The sequence below is a fragment of the Oryctolagus cuniculus genome, chromosome 12 (genome assembly GCF_051225735.1).
Source record: "Oryctolagus cuniculus isolate XC-2025 breed Fujian yellow rabbit chromosome 12, ASM5122573v1, whole genome shotgun sequence".
NCBI classification, from domain to species: Eukaryota; Metazoa; Chordata; class Mammalia; order Lagomorpha; family Leporidae; genus Oryctolagus; species Oryctolagus cuniculus.
The window spans coordinates 116,095,590-116,120,846 of record NC_142878.1 but is presented as its reverse complement, the minus strand read 5'-3'; the positions used below and the strand labels follow the sequence as shown (position 1 = coordinate 116,120,846).

Sequence of the window (25,257 nt, the reverse complement as noted above, 5' to 3'; positions counted from 1 at the left end):
TTCTGTATGATAGCCATACTAACTGGGGTGAGGAGAAATCTCACTGTGGTTTCTATTAGCATTTCCCTGATGGCTAGTGATCCTGAACATTTTTCATGTGTCTGTTGGCCATTTGAATTTCTTCCTTGGAAAAATGCTTGTTAAAACTGCCTGTTAATATAACAGGAAAAGTGCCTGTTGCTCATTTCTTGAATTGGATTCTTTGTTTTGTTGTTGAGCTCATAGAGATTTTGGAGATTTTTACTAATAGTTTGTGAAGATTTTCTTGCATTCTGTCAGTTGCTTCCTTAGTTGCAGTTCAGAAGCTTCTTAGCTTGATATAATCTCCTTTGGCTATTTTTCCTTTTATTGTCTGTGCTTCATGGGGCCTTTTTCCAAAAGTCTTTGATTATGACAATGTCTTGCAGAGTTTCCCTGATATTTTCCCCTAGATTTAGATGATTGATCCAATTACAGTTAATTTTTGTACAAGTTGCAATGTGGGGATCTTGTTTCCTACTACAGTGTGAAGAACAAATTTTCCCAGCACTATTTTTGAAGATCGTCCTTTCTCCAGAGATTGCTTTAAATTTGTTTGTCACAAACTAACTGGTTTTAGATGTGCAGATTAATTTTCAGAGGTTCTATTCTGTTTCATAGGTCTACATGTCTTTTGGCATGCCAATAACAAGCTATTTTTATTATAACTGCCCTGTAGTAGATCTTGAATTCTGGAAGTGTGATGCCTCCCTCTTTGCTTTTATTAAGATTGCCTTGGTATTTCATCCCAATTTTAACATCATTTTTTTCCTAACTCTGAGAAGAATGTTGTTGATATTTTGATTGAGATCACATTGAATCTGTAAATTGCTTTTGGGGGACTGGCACTGTGGAATAGTAAGTTGAGCCTCTGTGGCATTGGCATCTCATGGATGCCAGTTTGGGTCCCAGCTGCTCCTCTGATCCAGCTCTCTGCTCAAGGCAGAGGAAGATGGCCCAAGTGCTTGGGCTCCTGTATCCACATAGAAGATGAGGAGGAAGCTTCTAGCTCCTGGGTTCAGATCAGCCCAGCACCAGCCATTACAGCCATTACAGCCATTTGGAGAATTAACCAGCAGTTAGAAGACATCGCTTTCTGTCTCTCCCTCTCTTTGTCTATAACTGCCACTCAAATAAATAAATGATTGTAAAAATAAAATTAAAAACAATTTATTTTGGTAGTATGGGAATTTTGATATTAGTTCTTCCAATTTATGAACATGTATTTCTTTAACGTTTTGTGATTTTTCTTGTAAAGATCTTTCACACCCTTGACTAAATTTATTACAAGGTAATAAAAAATGTTTATGGTTATTGTGAATGGCACTGATCTGATAAGTTATTTTTCAGCAATGGCATATTTGTGTATGTAATGGTTATTGATTTTTGTGTGTTGATTTTATATCTTACAACTTTACCAAACTCTCTTATGAATTTCAATAATCACTTGGTGGAGTCTTTTGGTTTCCCAATATATAGGATCATGTCATCTGCAAACAGATTACTGGACTTTCTCCTTTCTAATTTTTTTTTTAATTTCTTTTACTTGAATTATTGCCATGACTAAAACTGTTAGTAGTGATGGAGAGCAACTGTGGTTTCAGATCTTAATGGAAATGCTTCCAAGATTTCCCATTCAATATGATGTTGTTGAAGATTTGTCATATATTGCCTTGAATGTGTTAAGGAATGTTCCTTCTATACCCAACTTGCTTAAGGTTTTTATAGTGAAAGCTTGTTTTTTACTAATACTTTCTCTTCATCTATTGAGATCATCATGTGGTTTTTATTCTTTAGTTTTCTAGTGTCACATATCACATTTATTGATTTGCATATGTTGAATGATCCCTGCATACCAGGGGTACATTCCACTTGGTCCAGGTAAATTATCTTTATGATCTGTTGTTGGATTTTTATTAGCTAGTATTTTGTTAAGAATTTTTTGCATCTGTGCTTCAGAGATATTGTTCTTTAATTCTCTTTCTCTATTGTATCATTTTCTGGTTTAGAAAATAAGGTGACACTGGCCAAATAGAAGGAGTTTGGGAATACTCTTCTCTTTCAATTGTTTTGAATAGCTTAAGAAGAATTGGAATTGGTTCTGTTTTGAAAGGCTGGTAGAATTTAGCACTGAAGCTATCTGGTCTTGGGCTTTTCTTTGGAGAGTTTTTGTTACTGATTCAGTATCTGTCTTGGTTTTTGTTTGTTTAGGTTTTCCAGATGTCTTCACGACTCAATTTTGTTATGTAGCATGTGTTTTGATTTCTTCTAGGTTTTCTAATTTGTTGCCCATTGCATGTGATGCCCACATTCTATATTGCAGTGCTAATCTAAGTTTTCAGTGTTCCACTTCCAAACCAGTTTCCTGCTTAATATCTCTGGGAATCATGGGGTAGTGGTTCAAATTCTTCAGTTCCTTTCACCTAAGTGCAAGATCTACTACTTATTAGGGGACTTGAGAGCCTGGTTCAGCCACAGCTTTTGCAGACATTTAGAAAGTGAACTAACATATGGAAGACCTCTCTGCCTCTCTCTCCTCAACCACTTTGTGTGTGTTTCTCTGTCTTTTTTAAAATAATTTTAAGTTATTTAATTCTTTATTTGAAAGTCACACAGAGAGAGAGAGAGAGAGAGAGAGAGAGAGAGAGACATAGAGAGATCTTCCATCATCTTGTTCACTCCCCTGGTGGCTCCAATGGCCAGTGTTAGGCCTTGTTGAAACCAGGAGCTTCTTCTGAGTCACCCATGGGGGTGGCAGGAGCCCAAGTGCTTGGGCCATCTTCCACTCTTTATCAGACCATTAGCATGAAGCTAAATCAGAAGTGGAACAAGTGGGACTTGAACTGGTGACTATATGGGATGCCAGTATAACAGATGGCAGCTTGGCATACTGCAGCACAACACCAGCCCCCTCTCTACCTTTCAAATAAACAGATCTTTAAAAAATAAATGAAAATGTTCTTAAGGAGGCAAAAGTCATCATGATTGAGCACTGAGGAATCTATTGAAATGATTACATTTTAAAAGATTTATTTATATATTTGAAAGGCAGTGTTAGAGTGAGAAAGGGAGAGACTGATCTTCCTTCTGGTTTGTTCTTCTCCAAAATGGCTGCAATGACTGGGGCTAGACCAGGCTGATCTCGTAAGATAGGAGCTTCTTCCAGATATCACATGGGTTCAGGGGCCCAAGCATTTGGGCAAGCCTTTGCTGCTTTCCCAGACACATTAGCAGGGAGCTGGATAAGTTTGGAGCATCAATATCTGTGACATCCTCCTTGCAGTACAAGGATATAGAGCCCATCTGGTGTCGCTCCCCGTCTTCGTGGAGGAACGACACAGGACCCTGCGCTGTTCTTTTGTCTGCTCGGCCCTCCCTGGGTTTGCTGCTGGTTCTTCCCGGGTTGGCTACCGTCCCTTCCACCTCCGTGGAAGGGCGGTTCCCCCTGCCACATTCCCCACTTCTGCGGGGGAGCGGCACACCGCCGGCCGGCTCTCTCGGGGGCTGCACAGGTGTTCCTTCAGATAGATGTTCCTCTTAGATGTTCCTGGTGCATGCCGTCTCTCTCCTCCTTTATAGTCCTCTTCCGCCAATCCCAACTCTGCTACCCACACGCCGAGTACGCTGCTCTCCTCCAATCAGGAGCAGGTCCTGCTGCTTATTGGTTGAACTGGAGGCAGCTGTGTAGAAGCTGCTTCTCCCTTCTCAGCGTCATATTGTGGGAGAGCAGATGCATAGAATAAGTCTTAATTCCAGTAACTCAGTCCAGTCCGGGTTGCTCCCCACAATCTGGGACAATTAACGTCCTATTTATGGGTGGGCCAAGTATAACAGCTTCCAACTCTCAAGGTTTGGACTAGATGGGTTCTGAGGAATTGTGATATAATGGATACTAATTCTTCACTCTTGGTTTAAGCTTTTGTTCACAGATAATGGCTGTGACTACTTTGGGTCTCTGGATTGTCATCAGTGAAGGCATCCGGATTAACAGTAATGAGATCAACAGTCAGCAAAATGGTGTCCAGCTGAACTTAAATGGTTTTTCTTTTTTATCATTAGAATAGTGACCTCCTGCTGTACCCTGGCATCTGGACATAGACAGCAGACATTGGAAGCCATCCCCTTTGCCAAATGGAGTATGCCAAGTTTGGGTCCATCATCTATTAAGGAGGTCTTAGTAGCCATTCTCATGTTTTACTGTTCTATATCCATGGCCAAAGTCCTACTAGATAACAAGGTTTGGAGAATCACAGGCTCAAGGTATGTAGGTGACTATTTTTCCAATATAGCACAATTAATAGAAATCTAATTTAATTTTACTGGCACATAGCAAGGTTCCAAGAGAGGTTATTCCTTGCATCACAGCCCTTGAGAAGTAATGGATATCACAAATGATCCAGAGAATTTAGAAGGCATATGAGCTCCACAAGTGAAGAAGTCACTGAGAGCACTAAGGATAGTGCCTACAGAATTCAATTTGACTTTTCATTGGAAGGGGGGGGCCATATAAGCTGGGCTGATTTGTAGCATCCATGACAATTAATTTTTTAAATGAGGCATGCATTGCACCAAAACCCAGGAAGGACTAAAAGGTATTAGCATTGTATGTTCTTCACAAGTGTGTCAAATAGTCTCATAAAGGGAAGAAGTCATCAATGTGATATATTCTTGTGCTCCTGATAAAAGCTGGGTACAGTTAAATTCTTTGCAAAAATTATGTTTGATGGCCAAGTCAATGAATGCTCATGTATATCCTAGAAAAAGAGTCTTTTCAAAGTGAAGGCAAACTAGACTGAGGAGCTGTTGGAAAAGCTTTCAGCAAAAACACATTTGCCACTTTTTTTTTTTTTTTGGACAGGCAGAGTGGAGAGTGAGAGAGACAGAGAGAGAGGTCTTTCTTTTGCTGTTGGTTCACCCCCCAATGGCCGCTGCGGGCAGTGCATCGCACTGATCTGAAGCCAGGAGCCAGGTGCTTCTCCTGGTTTCCCATGTGGGTGCAGGGCCCAAGGACCTGGGCCATCCTCCACTGCACTCCCGGGCCACAGCAGGGAGCTGGCCTGGAAAAGGAGCAACTGGGACACCAGCACCCTGACTGGGACTAGAACCCAGGGTGCTGGTGCCGCAGGTGGGGGATTAGCTCTGTGAGCCATGGTGCCAGCCAACTTATAGTATGTTTCTTTCAAATGTATTTGCCAAGCCAGGAATTAATGAGGAATTGGAATATTATGTGAGCACTTCATGTGGTTAGACAAGTTTTATGTATCCTCGCTGTATCCTAAGAGGTTGATTTTCCAGCAAATTTCTTCCTAACGGAGGTGTGCACTGTTTTACAGGGAAAGTAGCTTCATCAGCCCGTGATGTCAACAGGGAAAGATCATGGAAAGTCTCCTTTGTTTTCCTTCTCAGCATATGCCATTGCGACCACTCCCACCATCTTTAGAGAATTTCTGGTCCTGAAGCTGTCCTCATATTGCTCAAGGACTGTGTGATTGGTTTCTATGTCTGTGAATGTTAGTGTGGGGGTAAAAGGAACTTTGGAGAGCAGGGCAGGTTCCTGTCTCTTGATGGCATAGGTGCAGTTGTAGATTGGAGGCATTATAATCTCTTTTAGGTACACCCTATAGACCTTGGCTGGTTCAGGAAGGGATACCAGTGGTAGATCCTTAGTTCCAAAGCCATGGAAGGAATAAATAATGTTGGATTTTCAAGGATTTTTTTTTTTTTGGTCAGAAGATGAGGGGCTAGCGCTGTGGCTCAGTGGGTTAGCGCCCTGGGCTGAAGTGTCAGCATCCCATATGGGTGCTGGTTCTAATCCCGGCTGCTCCTCTTCTGATCCAGCTCTCTGCTGTGGCCTGGGAAAGCAGTAGAAGATAGCCCAAGTCCTTGGACCCCTGCACCCATGTGGGAGACCCAGAAAAAGCTCCTGGCTCCTGGCTCCTGGCTTCAGATTGACACAGCTCAGTTGTGGCCATCTGGGGAGTGAACCAGCATATGGAAGACCTCTCTCTCTGTCTCTACCCCTTTCTGTAACTCTGCCTGTCAAATAAATAAAAATAAATCTTTTTTTTTTTTTTAAAAGAAGATGATGTGTCTGACAGAAGACCAGTGGGTCTCCAGCAATACAGAAAGGGGTTCTAAAATTTCTGTAGACAACTAGTCTCATACAAGATGGCCATGGGATGGAGATGGGTATTCAGACCACTGGAGCCGAATTGTATATGAGCTGAATGTAGGTTGCACCTCTGTCACTGTTTACTCATCTTTAAGATGAGTATAGCAACAATACTAGTGAAATGTCTTTACTGTGAGATGTGTGCATGCTGACTTACACTGTGTTGCAATTGCATTTATGGGATTTCTGGTGTATCTTCTTTAAATGAAGTTTCTCAATTCCTGCACTGTATAGCCTGCCCAGTGCTACTCATTCAAGGTTACAGAACTTATAGAATACATAGTTTCTGGGAACATGGAAGTTTGGGTACTGGGGGACAGTCCCATATCCTTTGGAAGTGAGAAGTTTTTATGGCATTTGAAGAAGGGAGCTCAATAAATAGGAATCTTTTCTAACAGAATACAACTTAATGCTCTCTGAGATAACACCTTCAGGCTCAGAGCAGAGACAAGAGTCATTAAAAAGTAAAGAACCTAGTTGCATGGTCCAAGCAGTTATGGATCATACTGACCAGAGTGAACAAGATATACTTGATATTACCTTACCTCATCCATTAGTTTTCAAAACTTGGTGGTAACAGAAGTTCTGGACCAGCATTCAAAAGAGAGTTGTGAGTGGATTAGAAAGACAGTGGTCTTAAGGGTGCAGCCTGGGGTGGAGGGATGACCTCTCCAATCTGAGAGTCACTATTTGCATTGCTTCCTACCACATGCCCATTACATCATTCCACTATCAGCATCTCTAGAAATGGAGGTCTGTAAAATCTAGTCTGTTATATACTTGGTACCTGGGCTATGCTTCTGCCCCCTGTATTCTTTTTCTCTTTAACTTTTATTTAATAAATATAAATTTCCAAAGTACAGCTTCTGGATTACAATGGCTTTTTCCCTCCCACCTGCAACCCTCCCACCTCCGGCTCCCTCTCCCATTCCATTCACATCAAGATTCATTTTCAATTCTCTTTATATACAGAAGATCAGTTTAGCATATATTAAGTAAAGATTTAAACAGTTTGCACCCACACAGAAACACAAAGTGTAAAGTACTGTTTGAGTACTAGTTATAGCATTAATTCACATTGAACAACATATTAAGTACAGAAATCCTACATGGGGAGTAAGTGCACAGTGACTCCTGTTGTTGATTTAACTATTGACAGTCTTGTTTATGGTGTCAGAAATCACCCTAGGCTCTTGTCATGTGTTGCCAAGGCTGTGGAAGCCTTTTGAGTTCACTGACTCTGATCTTATTTAGACAAGGTCATAGTCAAAGTAGAAGTTCTCTCCTGCCTTCAGAGAAAGGTAGCTCCTTCTTTGAAGGCCTGTTCTATCCATTGAGATATCACTCGCAGGGACCTTTCATTTAGGTTTTTATTTTTTTAATTTTTTTATTTTTTTATCCAGTGTGTCTTAGCTTTCCATGCCTAAAATACTCTCATGGATTCTTCAGCCAGATCCAAATGCCTTAAGGGCTGATTATGAGGCCAGAGTGCTGTTTAGGGCATCTGCCATTCTATGAGTCTGCTGTGTATCCGGCTTCCCATGTTGGATCATTCTCTCCTTTTTAATTCTATCAGTTAATGTTAGCAGATACTAGTCTTGCTTATGTGATCCCTTTGACTCTTAATCCTATCACTATGATCAATTCTGAACTGAAGCTGATTAGTTTGACTAGTGAGATGGCATTGGTACATGCCACCTTGATGGGATTGAATTGGAATCCCCTGGCACATTTCTAACTCTACCATTTGGGGCAAGTCAGCTTGAGCATGTCCCAAATTATACATCTCTTCCCTCTCTTATCCCTGCTCATATTTAACAAGGACCACTTTTCAGTTAAAGTTCAACACTTAAGAATAACTGTGTGTTAATTACAGAATTCAACCAAAGTATTAAGTAGAACAACCAAAAAAAAAAAAAAAAAACTAAAAGGGATAAAGTACTAAGTTGTACATCAATAGTCAGGAAAAGGGGTGATCAAGTCACTGTTTCTCAAAGTGTCCATTTCACTTCAACAGACTTCCTTTTAGGTGCTTGGTTAGTTGTCACCGATCAGGGAGAACCTATGGTATTTGTCCCTTTGGGACTGGCTTATTTCACTCAGCATGATGTGTTTCAGATTCCTCCATTTTGTTGCAAATGACCAGATTTCATTGGTATTGACTGCTGTATAGTATTCTATAGAGTACATGTCCCATAATTTCTTTATCCAGTCTACTGTTGATGGGCATTTGTGTTGGTTCCAGGTCTTAGCTATTGTGAATTGAGCTGCAATAAACATTATGGTGTGGACATCTTTATTATTTGCCAATTTAATTTCCTTTGGGTAAATTCCAAGGAGTGGGATGGCTGGGTTGTATGGTAGGGTTATATTCAGGTTTCTGAGGAATCTCCAGACTGACTTCCATAGTGGCTTTACCCATTTGCATTCCCACCAACAGTGGGTTAGTGTCCCTTTTTCCCCACATCCTGTCCAGCATCTGTTGTTGGTAGATTTCTGAATGTGAGCCATTCTAACCAAGGTGAGGTGAAACCTCATTGTGGTTTTGATGTGCATTTCCCTGATTGCTAGTGATCTTGAACATTTTTTCATGTGCCTGTTGGCCATTTGGATTTCCTCTTTTGAAAAATGTCTATTAGGCCGGCGCCGTGGCTCAATAGGCTAATCCTCCACCTTGCGGCGCCGGCACACCGGGTTCTAGTCCCGGTCAGGGCGCCGGATTCTGTCCCGGTTGCCCCTCTTCCAGGCCAGCTCTCTGCTATGGCCAGGGAGTGCAGTGGAGGATGGCCCAGGTGCTTGGGCTCTGCACCCCATGGGAGACCAGGAAAAGCACCTGGATCCTGGCTCCTGCCATCGGATCAGCGCGGTGCGCCGGCTGCAGCGGCGGCCATTGGAGGGTGAACCAACGGCAAAAGGAAGACCTTTCTCTCTGTGTCTCTCTCTCTCACTGTCCACTCTGCCTGTCAAAAATAAAAAAAAAAAAAAAAGAAAAATGTCTATTGAGGTCCTTGGCCCATCTCTTAAGTGGATATTTGTTTTGTTGTTGTGGAGTTTCTTGATTTCTTTGTAGATTCTGGTTATTAACCCATTATCTGTTGCATAGTTTGCAAATATTTTTTCCCATTCTGTCGGTTGCCTCTTCACTTTCCTGACTGTTTCTTTTGCAGTACAGAAACTTCTTAATTTGATGCAATCCCCATTGTTAATTTTTTTTTTTTATTAAGAAGGGAAGTAATTCCACACGGTTGAGTGGAATTGAAGGCAGTCAATGTCTGAGCTCTGGCCCCTGTGGGTATAATATTCATCTGCTCTGTCCCAAGGACCACACAAAGGATCTGTTCAGTCCTCAGTGTAAGCTCAGATTCCCCTGCAGTCTTCCCCCGGGTTGCCAAGGTTACCAAGTTTTCGGCGTCTCCCAAGAGTACTCACATCTCAGAAACTCCATGAGTTCTCTCACACACCCTCAGTTTTTTTTTTTTTCACAGTCACAGTTCATAAGCACCCACACATTCACTAGGTCCTAACCTCCTTTTATTTCTCCCCACCAGAGTCAGCACAGCTTTTACGTATGTCCAAAATGGTGCCTGCTCTTTGTCTTGCTCACCTTTGTAAGGTGAGTGGAGACAGAGAATCATGTCCATACTGGTCCCTTTTATTTTATTCTATTTTATTTTATTTATTTTATTTCTCTCTTTTAGTTAGCCTGGTAGACTTTCCCCCACAGGGTTTCAAGCCTCATTCCCTCTAGGCTCTTCCTGTGACTTCCCTGCAAATGTCTTGGGCTACTGAGGTTTTGCCTCACCTCCCTTTCCAGTGCTGGTGTGTAGACTTGGCAGCTGGGGTCCCGAGCCATGGGCACCCATGCCCTCCACGTAGGTCCACCATGTCCCACTAGTTCTGGAAGAGTTTCTTCTGCAGTTTTTTCCCCTAACTTCCCTGAAACTATAGTATCTCCACTTTTATTAAACTATTTTTTCCTGGACTATCAGTGTCCCTATTCCACCATCTTGGAGGACTCCTGCCCCCTGTATTCTAATAGTCCTTCCTGGTAGCTCAAGGAAGTTTTGCCAGGATCTCTGTAAAAAAGATGAAACAAATTGTATTTCAGGAGAAAAGTGCTTTGTGTAGTTTCACATGATTTGTAAATACCCAGCACCTTAACTTCTGTCTAATGTTCTCTATCTTGCCACACTTAATTAAAAAACATTTATTTTTCAGATCCATTTCAGAAATTGTCACCAGTTCAAATAGTACTGCTTTAGAAAACTTTCATGAGCATGTCTTCCCTTTTGCTACTAATGCTATGTTTTGAGTGTATGACTTCAAAAAACATATCATGAGGCTGGTGCTGTGGCACAGTGGGTTAATGCCCTGGCCTGAAGTGCCCACATCTGATATTGGCATGGGTTCAAGACTCAGCTGCTCCACTTCTGATCCAGCTCTCTGCTATGGCCTGGGAAAGCAGTAGAAGATGGCTCAAGTCCTTGGGTCCCTGCACCCCTGTGGGAGATCTGGAAGAAGCTCCTGGGTCCTGGCTTTGGTTGGTGCTGCTCCGGCCATTGCAGCCATTTGCAGAGTGAGCCATCAGATGGAAGATATCTCTCTCTCTCTCTCTCTCTCTCTCTCTCTCTCTCTCTCTGCATAAATTTCACTTTCACATAAATAAATACATCTTTAAAAAAAACAAAAAGCATATCATAAAAATTTTCCCATTTCAGTAATTTCTTCTTGAACAATATGCAATATACATGCAGCTACAGAAAATTACTGTGAACCTTTATCCTGCCTTCTAAGATAGTAAAATTATATTAAATTAGATTTCATATGATAATAAGCTTCTTAAAATATAAACCAAAAGAACACAATGAGCATATATAAGCCGAAATGTGAAGAACAACCTTATGGTCTCCAGATAATTTATTTTTATGAATCCCAGGACTCTTTTAGTATCAGCAGCTTTTCTAAGGTCTAATTGATAGGCAAAGACTTTGTTTATAGGAGCTTTTTTCTAAGTTTTTTAAAAAAATTATTTGAAAATATTGTATATAGAGGAGAGACCCAGAGAGATCTTCCTTCTGCTTGTTCACATCACAGATGGCTGCCTTGAGCAGGGCCAGGAAAGAATGAGGCCAGGAACCAAGATCTTCATCTGGGTCTCCCACATTGGTAGCATTTGCCCAAGTATTTGGATCATCTTCCATTGCTTTTCTCAGGCCATCAGCAGGAAGCTGGGTCAAAAGCAGAACAGCCAGAACATGAACCAGTGCTCATATGGGATGCTTGTATTGCAGACGGCAGGTTTACTTGTTTACAATGCTGGCCCTGCTTTATAGGAACTGCTAAATGAAATTTTGAAGTTGTATGCATTGTAGTTTGCATGTAATTCAACTTTCTTCCATACTTACTGATATATATCAGCATTTGATGTAGGACAAATCAGAAAACACAATGGCTTAACAAATAGCCATTTGATTTGCAGTTCTGACTCTGTGTTATGGGCTGTAGTCAGCTGGGCAGTTCCTATGATCAGTCCAGGAGCAGAAATGAGAGTTTAGCCATTTGGGGAACTGATTGAGGCTTCACTTAAGTGTCTGGGGTTTGTGGTGAATCTTGGCTACATATTATCTCTTTTTTTCTTTTTTTGACAGGCAGAGTTAGTGAGAGAGAGAGACAGAGACAAATGTTTTCCTTCCATTGGTTCACCCCCCAAATGGCCACTATGGCCAGCATGTTGTGCTGATCCAAAGCTAGGAGACAGGCACTTCCTCCTGATCTCCCATGTGGGTGCAGGGCCCCAGAACTTGGGCAATCCTCCACTGCCTTCCCAGGCCACAGCCGAGAGATAGACTGGAATAGGAGCAACTGGGTCAGAACCGGCACCCAAACTGGGACTAGCACCTGGAGTACCAGTGCCGTGGGCAGAGGATTAGCCTAGTGAGCCACAGCGCCAGCCTACATACTATCTCTTCAACAGGCAGGCCCCAGGGTTTTTCAGAAGATAACTGTCAGAAAAAGAAATCTGAGATGGGAAATACTTTACAAATTGTCTATTTCTGGGGCTGGTTCTGTGACACCACCTGTTGTGCCAGCATCCCATATGGGTGTCAGTTTGTGACTCGGCTGCTCCACTTCTGATCCAGCTCTTTGCTACAGCCTGGGAAAACAGTAGAAGATGTCCCAAGTCCTTTGGCCCCTGCTCCCTTGTGGGAGACCTGAAAGAAGCTCCTGGTTCATATCTTTGGATCTACACAGCTCCAGCCATTGCAGCCATCTGGAGAGTGAACCTGCAGTTCAAAGACCTCTCTTTCTCCTCCTTCTCTCCCTTCCTCCCTCCCTCCCTCCCTCCCTCCCTCCCTCTCTCCATCCCCCTCTCTCTCTTCTCTGCCTCTCCTTCTCTATGTAACTCTTTCATACAAATAAATATTTTAACAAATTGTCTCTTTCTATCACATTTACTGGTATCTCATTGGGTAAATCAAGTGAAATGGTGAAATTCAGGGTCTTTTTTTTTAAAAGATTTATTTATTTATTTGAAAGAGTTACACACACAGAGAGAGGGAGAGGCAGAGAGAGAGAGAGAGCTCTTCCATCTGCTGGTTCACTCCCCAGTTGGCTGCAATGGCCAGAGCTGTGCCAATCCAAAGCCAGGATCCAGGAGCTTCTTCTGGGTTTCCCACATGGGTACAGGGGCCCGAGGACTTAGGCCATCTTCTACTGCTTTCCCAGGCCATAGCAGACAGTTGGATCAGAGTGGAGCAGCTGGGAATCAAACCAGTGCCTATATGGGATGCCAGTCTGCAGGTGGCAGTTTTACCCGCTAGGCCACAGTGCCAGCCCCAATCCAGGGTTTTGTGAAGGGATGAATACAGGGAAAGGTGCTACTTGGAATCATTACTGGTAAAGTGCACTGCATTAAATATACATTATGTGCATTTGTTAACTTTCTTTAGTATAAACTTTAATAACAACATAATGTTTACCTCTGATAGCATCATTCATTTGAACACTCAACATTTCTTTTTACTTTTACATTATTATTTTACAAAATTTGTAGATAATGCTTTCGTTAAACCAATGATAACTTCTGTTTAATCTCTGCCACTTAATATAGGTGGGTGCATTTTCCTATGTATTTCTATTTTTACAGGTTTATTCCTCCACAGTGAAGCTGATATTTTCTTGGTTAATGTATTTATTATTCTTTATTCATTCTATTGTATCCTTTTTCTCGCACTGTTCAGTGCAGAAGGAAACCAGAGGGTGTTTTTTTTTTTTTTTTTAAGATTTCATTTATTTATTGAAAGAGTTGCAGAGAGAGAAAGTCTTCTATCTGCTGGCTCACCCTCCAAATTATTGCAAAGGCTGGAGCTGAGCCGATCCAAAGCCAAGACCCAAGAGCTTCAGGGTCTCCCATGCAGGTGCAGTGGCCCAAGGACTTGGACCATGTTTCACTGCTTTCTCAGGACATAGCAGAAAGCTAGATTGTAAGTTGAGCAGGCAGGACTCGAACCAGAACCCATATGGAATGTTGGCACTGCAGGCAGCAGCTTTACCCATTATGCCACAGCGTTGGCCTCCAGAGTTTTCTTTGAACTCCTGCCATTCACCTTCTCTCCCAGGTATGATTCTGGGTCCTCCACATGTTTCTAAGAGGAAAGAAAATTAATATATCATCTGTAAGTGTTTTTTTTTTTTTTTTTAATTATTCCCCAGCTTGTCAGTACTCATTTTAGGTGTTTAATGCTAGTTTATTTATTTATTTTTTTAGATTTTTTTTATTTATTTGAAAGAGTTTCAGAGAGGCAGAGGGAGAGAGAGAGTCTTCCATCTGCTGGTTCACTCCCCAGTTGGCCACAATGGCCGGAGTTACACTAATCCAAAGCTAGAAGTGAAGAGCTTCTTCTGGGTCTCCCACATGGGTTCAGGGGCCCAAGGACTTAGGCCATCTTCTACTGAATTCCCAGGCCATAGCAGAGAGCTGGATTGGAAGTGAAGCCACTGGGACTTGAACTGGCACCAATATGGCATGCCAGCACTGAAGGCAGTGGCTTTACCTGCTATGCCACAGTGCCAGTCCCAGTATACTAGTTAATTAAAATGGAAAATATGGGGTCAGCTCTGTGGCTCAGTGGGTTAATGCCCTGGTCTAAAGCATTGACATTCCATATGGGCACCAGTTTGAGACCCAGCTGCTCCACTTCTGCTCCAGCTCTCTACTATGGCCTGGGAAAGCAGTGGAAGATGGCCCAGGTCCTTGGGCCCCTGAACCCATGTGGGAGACCCAGAAGAAGCTCCTGGTTCCTGGCTTCAGATTGGTGCAGTTCCAGCCATTGCAGCCAATTGGGGACTGAACCAGCAGATGGAAGACCTCTCTCTCTCTGCCTCTCCTCTCTCTGTGTAACTCTGACTTTCAAATAAATAAATAAATCTTTATTTATTTGAAAGGTGGACTTGCAGAGATTGGGAGAGACAGGGAGACAAAAGGAGATATCTTCTATCTACTGTTTCATTCCCCAAATGCCCACAATGGCTGGGTCTGGGCCAGGCCAAAGCCAGGAGCCTGGGACTCCATGGGTCTCCCACACTGGTGGAAGGATCCAAATACTCAAGCCATTTTCACTGCTCTTTCAATCAGATTAGCAGGGAACTAGATTGGAAGTGGAGCAGCAAGGACTCAAGTCCTCTGTTTACATGGGATGCCAGCATTGATGGTGGAGGCTTAGCCTGCTGGATCACAATTCTGGTGACTATTGCAGGTTCTGAAATAAATCTCTAAGCATTTTTCTCAGTGAGTCACAAATGCAGATTGTACTACAGACATTCCCAGGTTCTCTTTTTGGGCAAATAATTCTATTGCTTTCACTTTAATTATGTATAATGTTATTTCAAATGTTTATCATTTGAATATTTTGGACAAGTATTTCCATTGCTTTCACTTTAATTAGATATAATGTTCTTTCTTTCTTTCTTTCTTTCTTTCTTTCTTTCTTTCTTTCTTTCTTTTTTTTTACAGGCAGAGTGGACAGTGAGAGAGACAGAGAGAAAGGTTTTCCTTTTTTTTTTTTTTCTTGCCATTGGTTCACCCTCCAATGGCCGCCATGGCTGGCGCGCTGCGACTGGTGCACCGTGCTGATCTGAAGCCAGGAGCCAGGTGCTTCTCTTGGTCTCCCAGGGGGTGCAGGGCCCAAGCACTTGGGCCATCCTCCACTGCACTCCCGGGCCATAGCAGAGAGCTGGACTGGAAGAGGGGCAACCAGGACAGAATCTGGTGCCCCAACCAGGACTAGAACCCGGTGTGCCGCACCACTAGGTGGAGGGTTAGCCTATTGAGCTGTGGCGCCGGCCGGTATAATGTTATTTCAATTGTTTATCAGTAGAATAATCATAGACAAGGGCAAAAGCTAATTTGTATTCTTTGTCTTACCTGTATTTTCTTAAAATTATTTATTAGCTTGATAGAGAAAAAAGTTGATGGACTGAGAGAGAGCTTTGACACATTAATTCACTTCCTAGATAACCATACCAAATAGGTGGGGTAGGACTGAAGCTAGGATTGAGGAATGGAATCTAGGCCTCCTTCATTGGTGGCATCACCATTGCTTCCCCAGGTTTGCATTATCTGGGAGCTAGAAACTAGAGCTGGCATTGGAAATCATAGACACTCTGAGGTGGCATCATAAACAACACTAAGCTAAATGTCTGCCCTGTCTTTTAATATATTTTTTCTCTGACATATTGGAAATGATATGCATGGTGTTTTCCTGGAAATTGTTTTCTGTTCATTCCCATCGTAATTTCACTGATGGTTTCTTGCCTTTTTTTCTCGATGCTTCTACATACTTCTCCTTAACATTGCCCATTCAAGAGTCAGTATTGCCCCTCTTCTAGCCTGCTGTGCAATTCCCCTTGACAGATGTGGCCTTTGTGATTTGAACCTCCTGTTTCCCTCTAGCTTGGGCATTTCTCACAGCCAGTAGATAATGGGTTTGACTCTGTTGAATGCTCTGTGTGGCTTTCTAAACACTCAATAAGTCTAATGTGACACCATATCCTTCCTTTTTTCCTTCATAACCATACACAACTGTCAGTGTTTATTTTGTGATGGAGTTAATATGTTGACTGGAAGTGTAATATTATAGGTGATGACAGCATTTGAAGACCTGGCTGTGTACTTTACGTGGGAGGAATGGCAGAAAATGAACAATGCTCAGAAAATTCTGTACAGAGATGTGATGCTGGAGACCTACAGCAGCCTGTTCTCCTTGGGTGAGTGACACCCTTCACATGCCCAGTGATAACATTTTCTTGCTATTTGATAAATAAGGGAACAGTTTATAATGTTTAATATTGGGCAGGATTAGAATTTGAGTCCATGAATAATCTGAACATCTACCATCTAACAAAAGATTCAAATTGGAACATTTGTTGCATAGCTCCTGAACCAAACTGTAGTCCTTTAAATAACCCAAGATAGTGATTTCACAAAGTCTTACTTTGTTTCCATTAATAGGGCACTGCATTACCAAACCTGACTTAATCTTCAAGTTGGAGCAAGGAGCAGAGCCATGGATGGTGGACGAATGCTTGAATGAGAGCCTTCCAGGTCAGTCTGCACATAAGATACAGGGAGGCCAAGGCAGAAAGTGTGCAGGTGTTGACTGGTGTTCTTTCCATGAATTTTTCTCAAGCCTTACTCCTGATGACAGCTGGTTTTGTGCATCAGACACAGGCATTTAGAGATACCAATATCTTTCTAACTTTTGTTCTTAGTGAAGATGTTCTTTGATTAAAAAAAAAAATCCAGTCATTTTCTGATGTTACTAAGGCTTTTATTTAGGTTTGATACATTCCCCAAATTCTACCTTGTCCTTCTCTATACTTTCATACCTTTTCCTTCATGCACTTATTAGTTCCTTCTATGCTTGTTAATTAGGCAACATAAAGAAACTTATTTTTTTAAGAGTAATTTTTCTGGTTTTTTTTTTTTTTTTTTGACAGGCAGAGTGGACAGTGAGAGAGAGAGACAGAGAGAAAGGTCTTCCTTTTGCCATTGGTTCACCCTCCAATGGCCACCAGGGCCAGTGTGCTGTGGCTGGCACACCGCGCTGATCCAAAGCCAGGAGCCAGGTGCTTCTCCTGGTCTACCATGCAGGTGCAGGGCCCAAGGACCTGAGCCATCCTCCACTGCACTCCCTGGCCACAGCAGAGAGCTGGCCTGGAAGAGGGGCAACCTGGACAAAATCCGGCACCACGACCAGGACTAGAACCTGGTGTGCTGGTGCCACAGACAGAGGATTAGCCTATTGAGCTGCCACGCTGGCCTGTTTCTGTTTTTTTTTGTTTTTTTTTTTTTTAAGATTTATTTATTTGAAAGTCAGAGCACGAGAAGGAGGAGAGGCAGAGAGAGAAAGAGAGAGAGGTCTTCCCATCTTCCATCCACTGGTTCACTTCCCAATTGGCTGCCATGGCTGGAGCTGTACTGATCTGAAGCTAGGAGCCAGGAGCTTCTTCCAGGTCTCCCACATGGATACAGGGGTCCAAGGACTTGGGCCATCTTCTACTGCTTTCTCAGGCCATAGCAGAGTGCTGGATCAGAAGTGGAGCAGCTAGGACTTAAACTGGTGCCCATAAGTGGTGTTGGCACTGCAGGTGGTGGCTTTACCTGCTATACCACAATGCCAGCCCCTGGAAACTTATTTCTAATTCATTGCTCAGATTGAGTTCCCACTCATGATTTTGCCCAGGCATAGAACTTGCTCAGGACTGCATCAATAAATGTGAGCTCTCTCTTAGTCTTTTTCTTTTTTTTCCTCTGTGCCTCTGAAATAAATAAGAAAATTATAGTCTGTTGGAAACATTTGAGAAGTGAGCCTACAGTTGGCAAACCTCTGTTTCAGTCTGTCTTTATCTCTCATTCTGTCTCTCTGACTCTCAAGTAAGTAAATAAGTAAATGCTAAAAGATGATCATGTTTCTGGTGCTGTGGCATAGTGAATTAACACCCTAGCCTGAAGCACCAGCATCCCATATGGGCACCAGTTGTTCCACTTCTGATCCAGCTCTCAGCTATGGCCTGGGAAAGCAGTAGAAGATGTTCCAAGTCCTTGGACCCCTGCACCCGAGGGAGACCCAGAAGAAGTTCTTGGCTCCTGGCTTCAGATCAGCACAGTTCTGGCTGTTGTGGCCAATTGGGGAGTGAACCATTGGATCAAGACCTTACTCTCTCTTTGCCTCTCCTCTCTGTGTAACTCTGAATTTCAAATAAATCTTTAAAAATAAAAGATGGTCATGAGTAAGCCTCTGTGCTGTGACATCAGAAATTATGAAGCTAGGAATGATACTATGATGCAGTGTGTTAAAGCTCCAGCCTGCAACACTAGCATTGCATATGGGTGCCAGTTCAAGTCCCAGCTAGTCCTCTTCTAATCCAGCTCTCTGCTAATGCACCTGAGAAAAGAGCAGAGGTTGGCCCAAGTCTTTGGCCCCCTGTACCCATGTGGGAGACAAGAAAGACACTCCTGGCTCCTAACTTCATCTTGGCCCAGCACTGGTTGTGCCCATATGGGGAGTGAACCAGCAGATGGAAGACTTCTCTCTGTTTCTATCTCTCTATATAATTTTAGCTTTCAAATAAATAAAATAATTCTTTGAAAAAAAGAAATCCTAAACTAAGCATGAACTTATAAAAAACATGAAAAGAAGTGATCCTAGACTCACCAAGAAAGTAATGAGATTTTGAGACCCAAGGTCAAGTAGCCTTGTGGGTTTATGTTGGGTGGCTCAGATTTCTTTAAGGGTGGAGTTTGAAGTATGATTTCTCTCTTATTTTTCAGTATCATTGAAAAATAAGCAAATAAAAAGATAAGAAAAGCATAGGAAATGGAGCTTTCAGTGAAAATAGGAGGCAACTGATCAAAAGCCTCCAGAAATTCAAATTATCACACAGGAATGCTTCTAGAAAGAATTGAGAGGAGGTAACCAGCACTGATGATTTCAGAATGAGCTAGAAAACACTTTTCAAAGAAGATGAGCACATCCCAGTTTGCAGAAACAAATTCTTCAAACTGATTGGGAGTGTTTAGCTAAAGTGGTATATTGGGAATTTTCTGTACCTGTTGTACTTCTGAGAAGCTGAAGGTGTTGGGTGTCCTTAGGAATTTAGGGAAGCTGTCATAGAGTAGAGACAAAGTAGTTTTTCATTTGAAAAATCCCACAAATGATGTTTACCTAGGAAGACTGAGCATGAGACACTCATAGATTCAAATCCTACTCCTTAAATGTTGTCCTGCTTAAAGTACAGGCACATTTCACTCTTCTCCACCTGCAAGTAAATGATCAGTAAAACTTTTTCATGTTTATGGTGGAGATATCAGAGAAGCAAAAAGCACACAATTTTTATAAAAATAAACTGGAGAAAAAGGACAGGGAAAAAAATGGTTGCTAGGCAGTGGGTGAATATTTTTATTAAATACTTTTCCATTCTTTAAAATATTTTATAGATATTTCATCTTTGTGAAAGGCAGAGTGATAGTGAGAGAAGAGAGAGAAAGAGGTCCTCTATTAGCTCACTTCCCAGATGCCTGCAACACTTAGGTCTAACAAGTCTGAAGCCAAAACTCTAGAATCCCTCTAGTCTTCCCTGGTTTCTCACAGGTTCCCAGGCACATGAACCATTATCTGCTTCCTTCCAGTTTACATAGGCAGAGAGCTGTACTGAAAGCAGAGTAGCCAGGGCTCAAACTGACACTGTTTTGAGATGCAGGCATCCCACACATCATAGCACAAATGTCATTCTACCATCCTTGACAAATTCCCATAGTAAAAAGGATCATGTTTGAACATTGGGAAACCTCATGGTATATTAATGTATTAAGGAGAAACACCATATAATGGTCACAGATAAGTACTTCATACTGATTTTGTGAAAATCTTATGCCACTTGGATAACAAGTAACTTCATTGCCTTTACATGAGTATGCCAGGAGAAACAGTTACATGTGATTCAGTGACATGATTGCTTTTTTCTCATTTCAGTGGGCATGAAAAGGGATGACCTGATTAGGATCAACCAGGAAAGTCAGGACAACAATCTGAATCAGGATTTTATGAAAAATAAGAAGACATCAGCTCTCAAGAGAGTTGAATTAAGAAAAACACTTAGTTTAAATTCAAGCCATATTCCAACACTGATTATTCAAAAGGGAAGCTATTCAGGATTGAAGCCTGAGGAATGCAATAAATGTCACACTGTGTATCCCCCCAGTGGGCCTGATCAACTACAGGCTGGAGAGAAATTTGATAACACTAAGATACCTGGAAAACCTCTCCAGTTCTGTGAGCCTCTTGGTCAGCATGACAAGATTCACATCATGAAGCAGCCATTTGGACCCACTGGACAAGCAAAAGTCTTCACAAGAAAGATGTTCTGTAAATCTGAGAGGGTTCATATGGCAGAAAACTGTAATAAATCAACTGTCACTTTTGGAAAAGCAACTCAAATAGAAAAGGCTATCTATGGAAATTCTAGCCTCAATATGCATCAACAAACTCACACAAGAAAGAAATTTTATAAGTACATCATGTATGTTGAACCTGTCATTCACCAGTCACATCTTACAATAAACCAGAGACTAAATACAAGGGAAAAACTTTACACATGTAAACCTTGTGGAAAATCACTCAGTTTTAATTCACCTTCTGAATGTAATGACTGTGAAAAAGCCTTTGGACAAAAGTCAGTCCTCAGGAAACGCCAACAAATTCACACAGGGGAGAAACCTCATGAATGTAGTGATTGTGGAAAAGCCTTTGGACGAAAGTCAAGCCTCATAAACCATCAGCGAATTCACACAGGAGAGAAACTTTATAAATGCCTTCATTGTGGAAAAGGCTTTCTATGGAAGTCAGACCTCATCAAACACCAGAGAATGCACACAGGGGAGAAACCTCATGAATGTAATGACTGTGGAAAAGCCTTTGGACGAAAGTCACACCTCATTGTGCACCAACAGATTCACACAGGGGAGAAACCTCATAAATGTAATGACTGTGGAAAAGCCTTTGGGCGAAAGTCATGCCTCAAAATACACCAGCGAATTCACACAGGGGAGAAACCTCATGAATGTAATGACTGTGGAAAAGCCTTTGGACGAAAGGCAGACCTCATCATACACCAGCGAATTCACACAGGGGAGAAACCTTATAAATGTAATGACTGTGGAAAAGCCTTTGGACAAAAGTCAGTCCTCATCCTACACCAGCGAATTCACACAGGGGAGAAACCTTATAAATGTAATGACTGTGGAAAAGCCTTTGGACAAAAGTCAGACCTCATCGTGCACCAGCAAAATCACACAGGGGAGAAACCTCATAAATGTAATGACTGTGGAAAAGCCTTTGGACGAAAGTTATGCCTCAAAATACACCAGCGAATTCACACAGGGCAGAAACCTCATGAATGTAATGACTGTGGAAAAGCCTTTGGACAAAAGTCACACCTCATTGTGCACCAACGGATTCACACAGGGGAGAAACCTCATAAATGTAATGACTGTGGAAAAGCCTTTGGACAAAAGTCAGAGCTCAAAATACACCAGCGAATTCACACAGGGGAGAAACCTCATGAATGTAATGACTGTGGAAAAGCCTTTGGACAAAAGTCAAGCCTCATAGTGCACCAGAGAATTCACACAGGGGAGAAACCTCATAAATGTAATGACTGTGGAAAAGCCTTTGGACGAAAGTCAGACCTCAGGAAACATCAGCAAATTCACACAGGGCAGAAACCTCATAAATGTAATGACTGTGGAAAAGCCTTTGGACGAAAGTCAGACCTCAGGAAACATCAGCAAATTCACACAGGGCAGAAACCTCATAAATGTAATGACTGTGGAAAAGCCTTTGGACGAAAGTCAAACCTCATCGTACACCAGCGAATTCACACAGGGGAGAAACCTCATGAATGTAATAACTGGAAAAGCCTTTGGACGAAAGTCACAGCTCATCGTACACCAGAGAATTCACACAGGGGAGAAACCTCATAAATGTAATGATTGTGGAAAAGCCTTTGGCCATAAGGTAGGCCTCATGATACATCAGCGAAATCACATAGGGCAGAAACCTCATGAATGTAATGACTGCGGAAAAGCCTTTGTATGGAAATCACACCTCATATCACACTGGAGAATTCACACAGGGGAGAAACCCCATGAATGTAATGACCAAGGGAAAGCCTCTGGATAAAAGTCAATCCTTTGGAAACATCAGAGAATTCCCACAGGGAAGAAGCCTCATGAATGCAATGATTTTGGAAAAGCCTTTGGACAAAAGACAAACCTCATATCACAGCAGAGAATTCACACAGGGTAGAAAACTCATGATCGTAATAACTGTGAAAAGCATTTAGCCATAAGTCAACCTTCATCATGCATCAGAGAATTCACACAGGGCAGAAACCTTATGAATGTAATGACTGGAAAAGCCTTTGGACAAAAGTCAAACCTCATAATGCACCAGAGAATACACACAGTGTTGAAACTTCATGAGTGTAATGACTGCGGAAAAACTTGATTTTAAGTTCCAACTCCAAATGCATCAGAGGATTCACACAGGGAAATAACCTTATAAATGTAATGACTGTGGAAAAGCCTTTTTCTATAAGTTATACCTCATATCAAAACAATTCACATAGGGCAGAAACCTTATGAATCTAATGAGTGTGGAAAAGCCTTTATAAATCATATGTTATATGGGAATCATATGTTATACAGGAAAGTATACAGTCAAACCAAACACAAGACCAGGAGATTAGAAATCTAAAAAAGACTGTTGGGAATCTACAGGATACTATAAAAAAAAAAAAATAAGACCAACATTCTGGTTCTAGGAGTTCCTGCAGGCATGGTGAGAGAGAAAGGATTAGAAGGCATTTTTAGTGAAATACTAGCAGAAAACTTCCTGGGTTTGGAAAAAGAAAGAGACATCCAAGTACAGGAAGCACACAGAACTTTGAATAGACATGGTCAGAAAACATCCTTGCCATGACACATTGTAATCAAACTGCCACAGTGAAACAAAAAGACAAGATTCTAAAACGCGTAAGAGAGAAACATCAGATTACTCTCAGAGGATCTCCAATTAGACTCACAGCAGACTTCTCATCAGAAACCCTGCAGACTAAGAGAAAATGGCAAAATCTAGTCCAAGTCTGAAGAGAATAAAGCTGTCATCCCAGATTATTATACGCTGCAAAGCTCTCATTTGTGAATGAAGGTGAAATAAAGACCTTTCATAACAAACAGAAATTGAAAGAATTTGCCACCACTTGTCCAGACCAGCAAGATTTCTTCTTTTTTATTTTTTTTCCACTGTGGCAGATTTTATCTTTGTACTATGACTGTAGATAAGTGGACTTTCTGCTTTCTCTGAATCTCTGGAGGCTAGTAGTGGATGTGGCCAGAGAGCTCTGTTCAGTCTCCAGGGTTAAGGGTGTGCCTCAGGTGACACACCCAATTTTGGCATGTCTTATTTCTCTTTTTTTTTGATCAGAAGGGAAGCATCTTCTGCTCAGTTGGGCTCTTCTCCTCAATGGAGACCAGTGCCTGAGTACTAGCCCCAGTGGGTATAATATTTGTCTGCTCTGTCCAAAGAACCACACAAAGGATCTGTGTAGTCCTCAGTATAAGTTCAGATTCTCCAGAAATGTCTCTCATCCCCTTGGGCTAGATGGTGAAAGTGACATCTTAAGTTTTAACATATATATATATATATATGATTAAGGTTAAAAGTGACTGTATTTGATTGCATTAAGTTTTAAGTTGGTCATATAGAAGGCACCAATTGTTAAAGTGATCATATCGATAGAATTAACAGAATTAAAGAGAAGTAAATGCTTCAACATGGGAAGCAGTCCATACAGCAGACTCATAGAATGGCAATTGCTCTAAGTAACACTCAATGACCTCAGAGTCCTCCCTAAAGGCATTCTGGTCTGGCTAAAAACCCACAAGAGCATTTCAGGCATGGAAAGTTAGGACACTTATGCAAAAAGGTGTGCCTACATGGAGAGTCTCCCTGGGTGAGAGTCCTGTGGAAAGAAGTGGTCATCAAAGAAGGATGTACTCTCTTCAAAGGGAGAACTTTCACTTTGCTTACAGCCTTCTCTAAATATTGATGGAGCTTGTGGATTCAGAAGGCTTCCATAGCCTAGACAGCTCATGTCAAGAGCCTTGGGTGATCACTGATAGCACACAAAAAAGTGTGAATTCTTAAATTAACCATCAGAGTTACTTTGCACTAACTTCCCATGCAGGACCTTAAGACTATGCTTAAAAAGCAGAGGGGAGAGTACGGTACCCCCACTATGAATAGTGTATTAACTTTGCTCCTTTCACTGTAAAATTCTTACAGGTCTCACCCCATGGAGAGCCACCAGCAGTGAGACACTGGAGGCCTCTCACAGGTGCAACCCAATTGCCTCTGGTTTGACGGAGGGACCCAACCACCCAACAATGGAAGGGGTCTGATCCCCTCATAATGATGGGCAAAGGTTTTTCTTGTGTTTTCCAGGCAGTTAGACAGTGAGAGAGACAGAAAGGACTTCCTTCCATTGGTTCATCCCCCAAATGACCATTACAGCCAGTGCACTGCTCCGATCCAAAGCAAGGAGCCAGGTGCTTCCTCCTGGTCTCCCATGCGGGTGCAGGGCCCAAGAACTTGGGCCATCCTCCACTGCCTTCCCAGGCCACAGCAGAGAGCTGGACTGGAAGAGGAGCAACCGGGACAGAACTGGCACCCCAACTGGGACTAGAACCCAGTGTGCTGGTGCCACAGGCAGAGGATCAGCCCAGTGAGCCATGGCGCCAGCTTGAGTAGTAGTTTTACCATTAATTCACATAGTACAACACATTGAGGACAGAGATCCTACATGGAAAGCAGGTGCACAGTGATTCCCATTGTTGATTTAACAATTGACAGTCTTATTTATGATGTCAGTAATCACCCAAGGCTCTTATCTCAAGCTGCCGAGGCTATGGAAGCCTCTTGAGTTCACAAATTCCAACTTTATTT

At 42.1% G+C, this 25,257-nt stretch overlaps 1 protein-coding gene across 5 annotated transcripts in view; it reads left to right on the top strand.

Moving 5' to 3' along the window:
* Nucleotides 1–24,103, top strand: part of LOC127485365 (uncharacterized) — a 51,796-nt gene extending 27,693 nt beyond the window's left edge. For 2 of the 5 annotated variants that reach the window (XM_070054838.2, XM_070054839.2), the window contains exons 3-6: nucleotides 4,078–4,278; nucleotides 16,330–16,456; nucleotides 16,701–16,793; nucleotides 20,224–24,103. In XM_070054838.2, coding sequence (XP_069910939.1) covers nucleotides 16,333–16,456; nucleotides 16,701–16,793; nucleotides 20,224–22,232 — 2,226 coding nt within the window. In that variant the 5' untranslated portion in view covers nucleotides 4,078–4,278; nucleotides 16,330–16,332 and the 3' untranslated portion in view covers nucleotides 22,233–24,103. Of the gene's footprint in view, nucleotides 1–4,077; nucleotides 4,279–9,740; nucleotides 9,804–16,329; nucleotides 16,457–16,700; nucleotides 16,794–20,223 lie in introns of those variants that run through there. The other 3 variants (XM_070054837.2, XM_070054840.2, XM_051828238.3) reach the window with 2 other exon arrangements.
* Nucleotides 24,104–25,257: the final 1,154 nt, after the last annotated feature.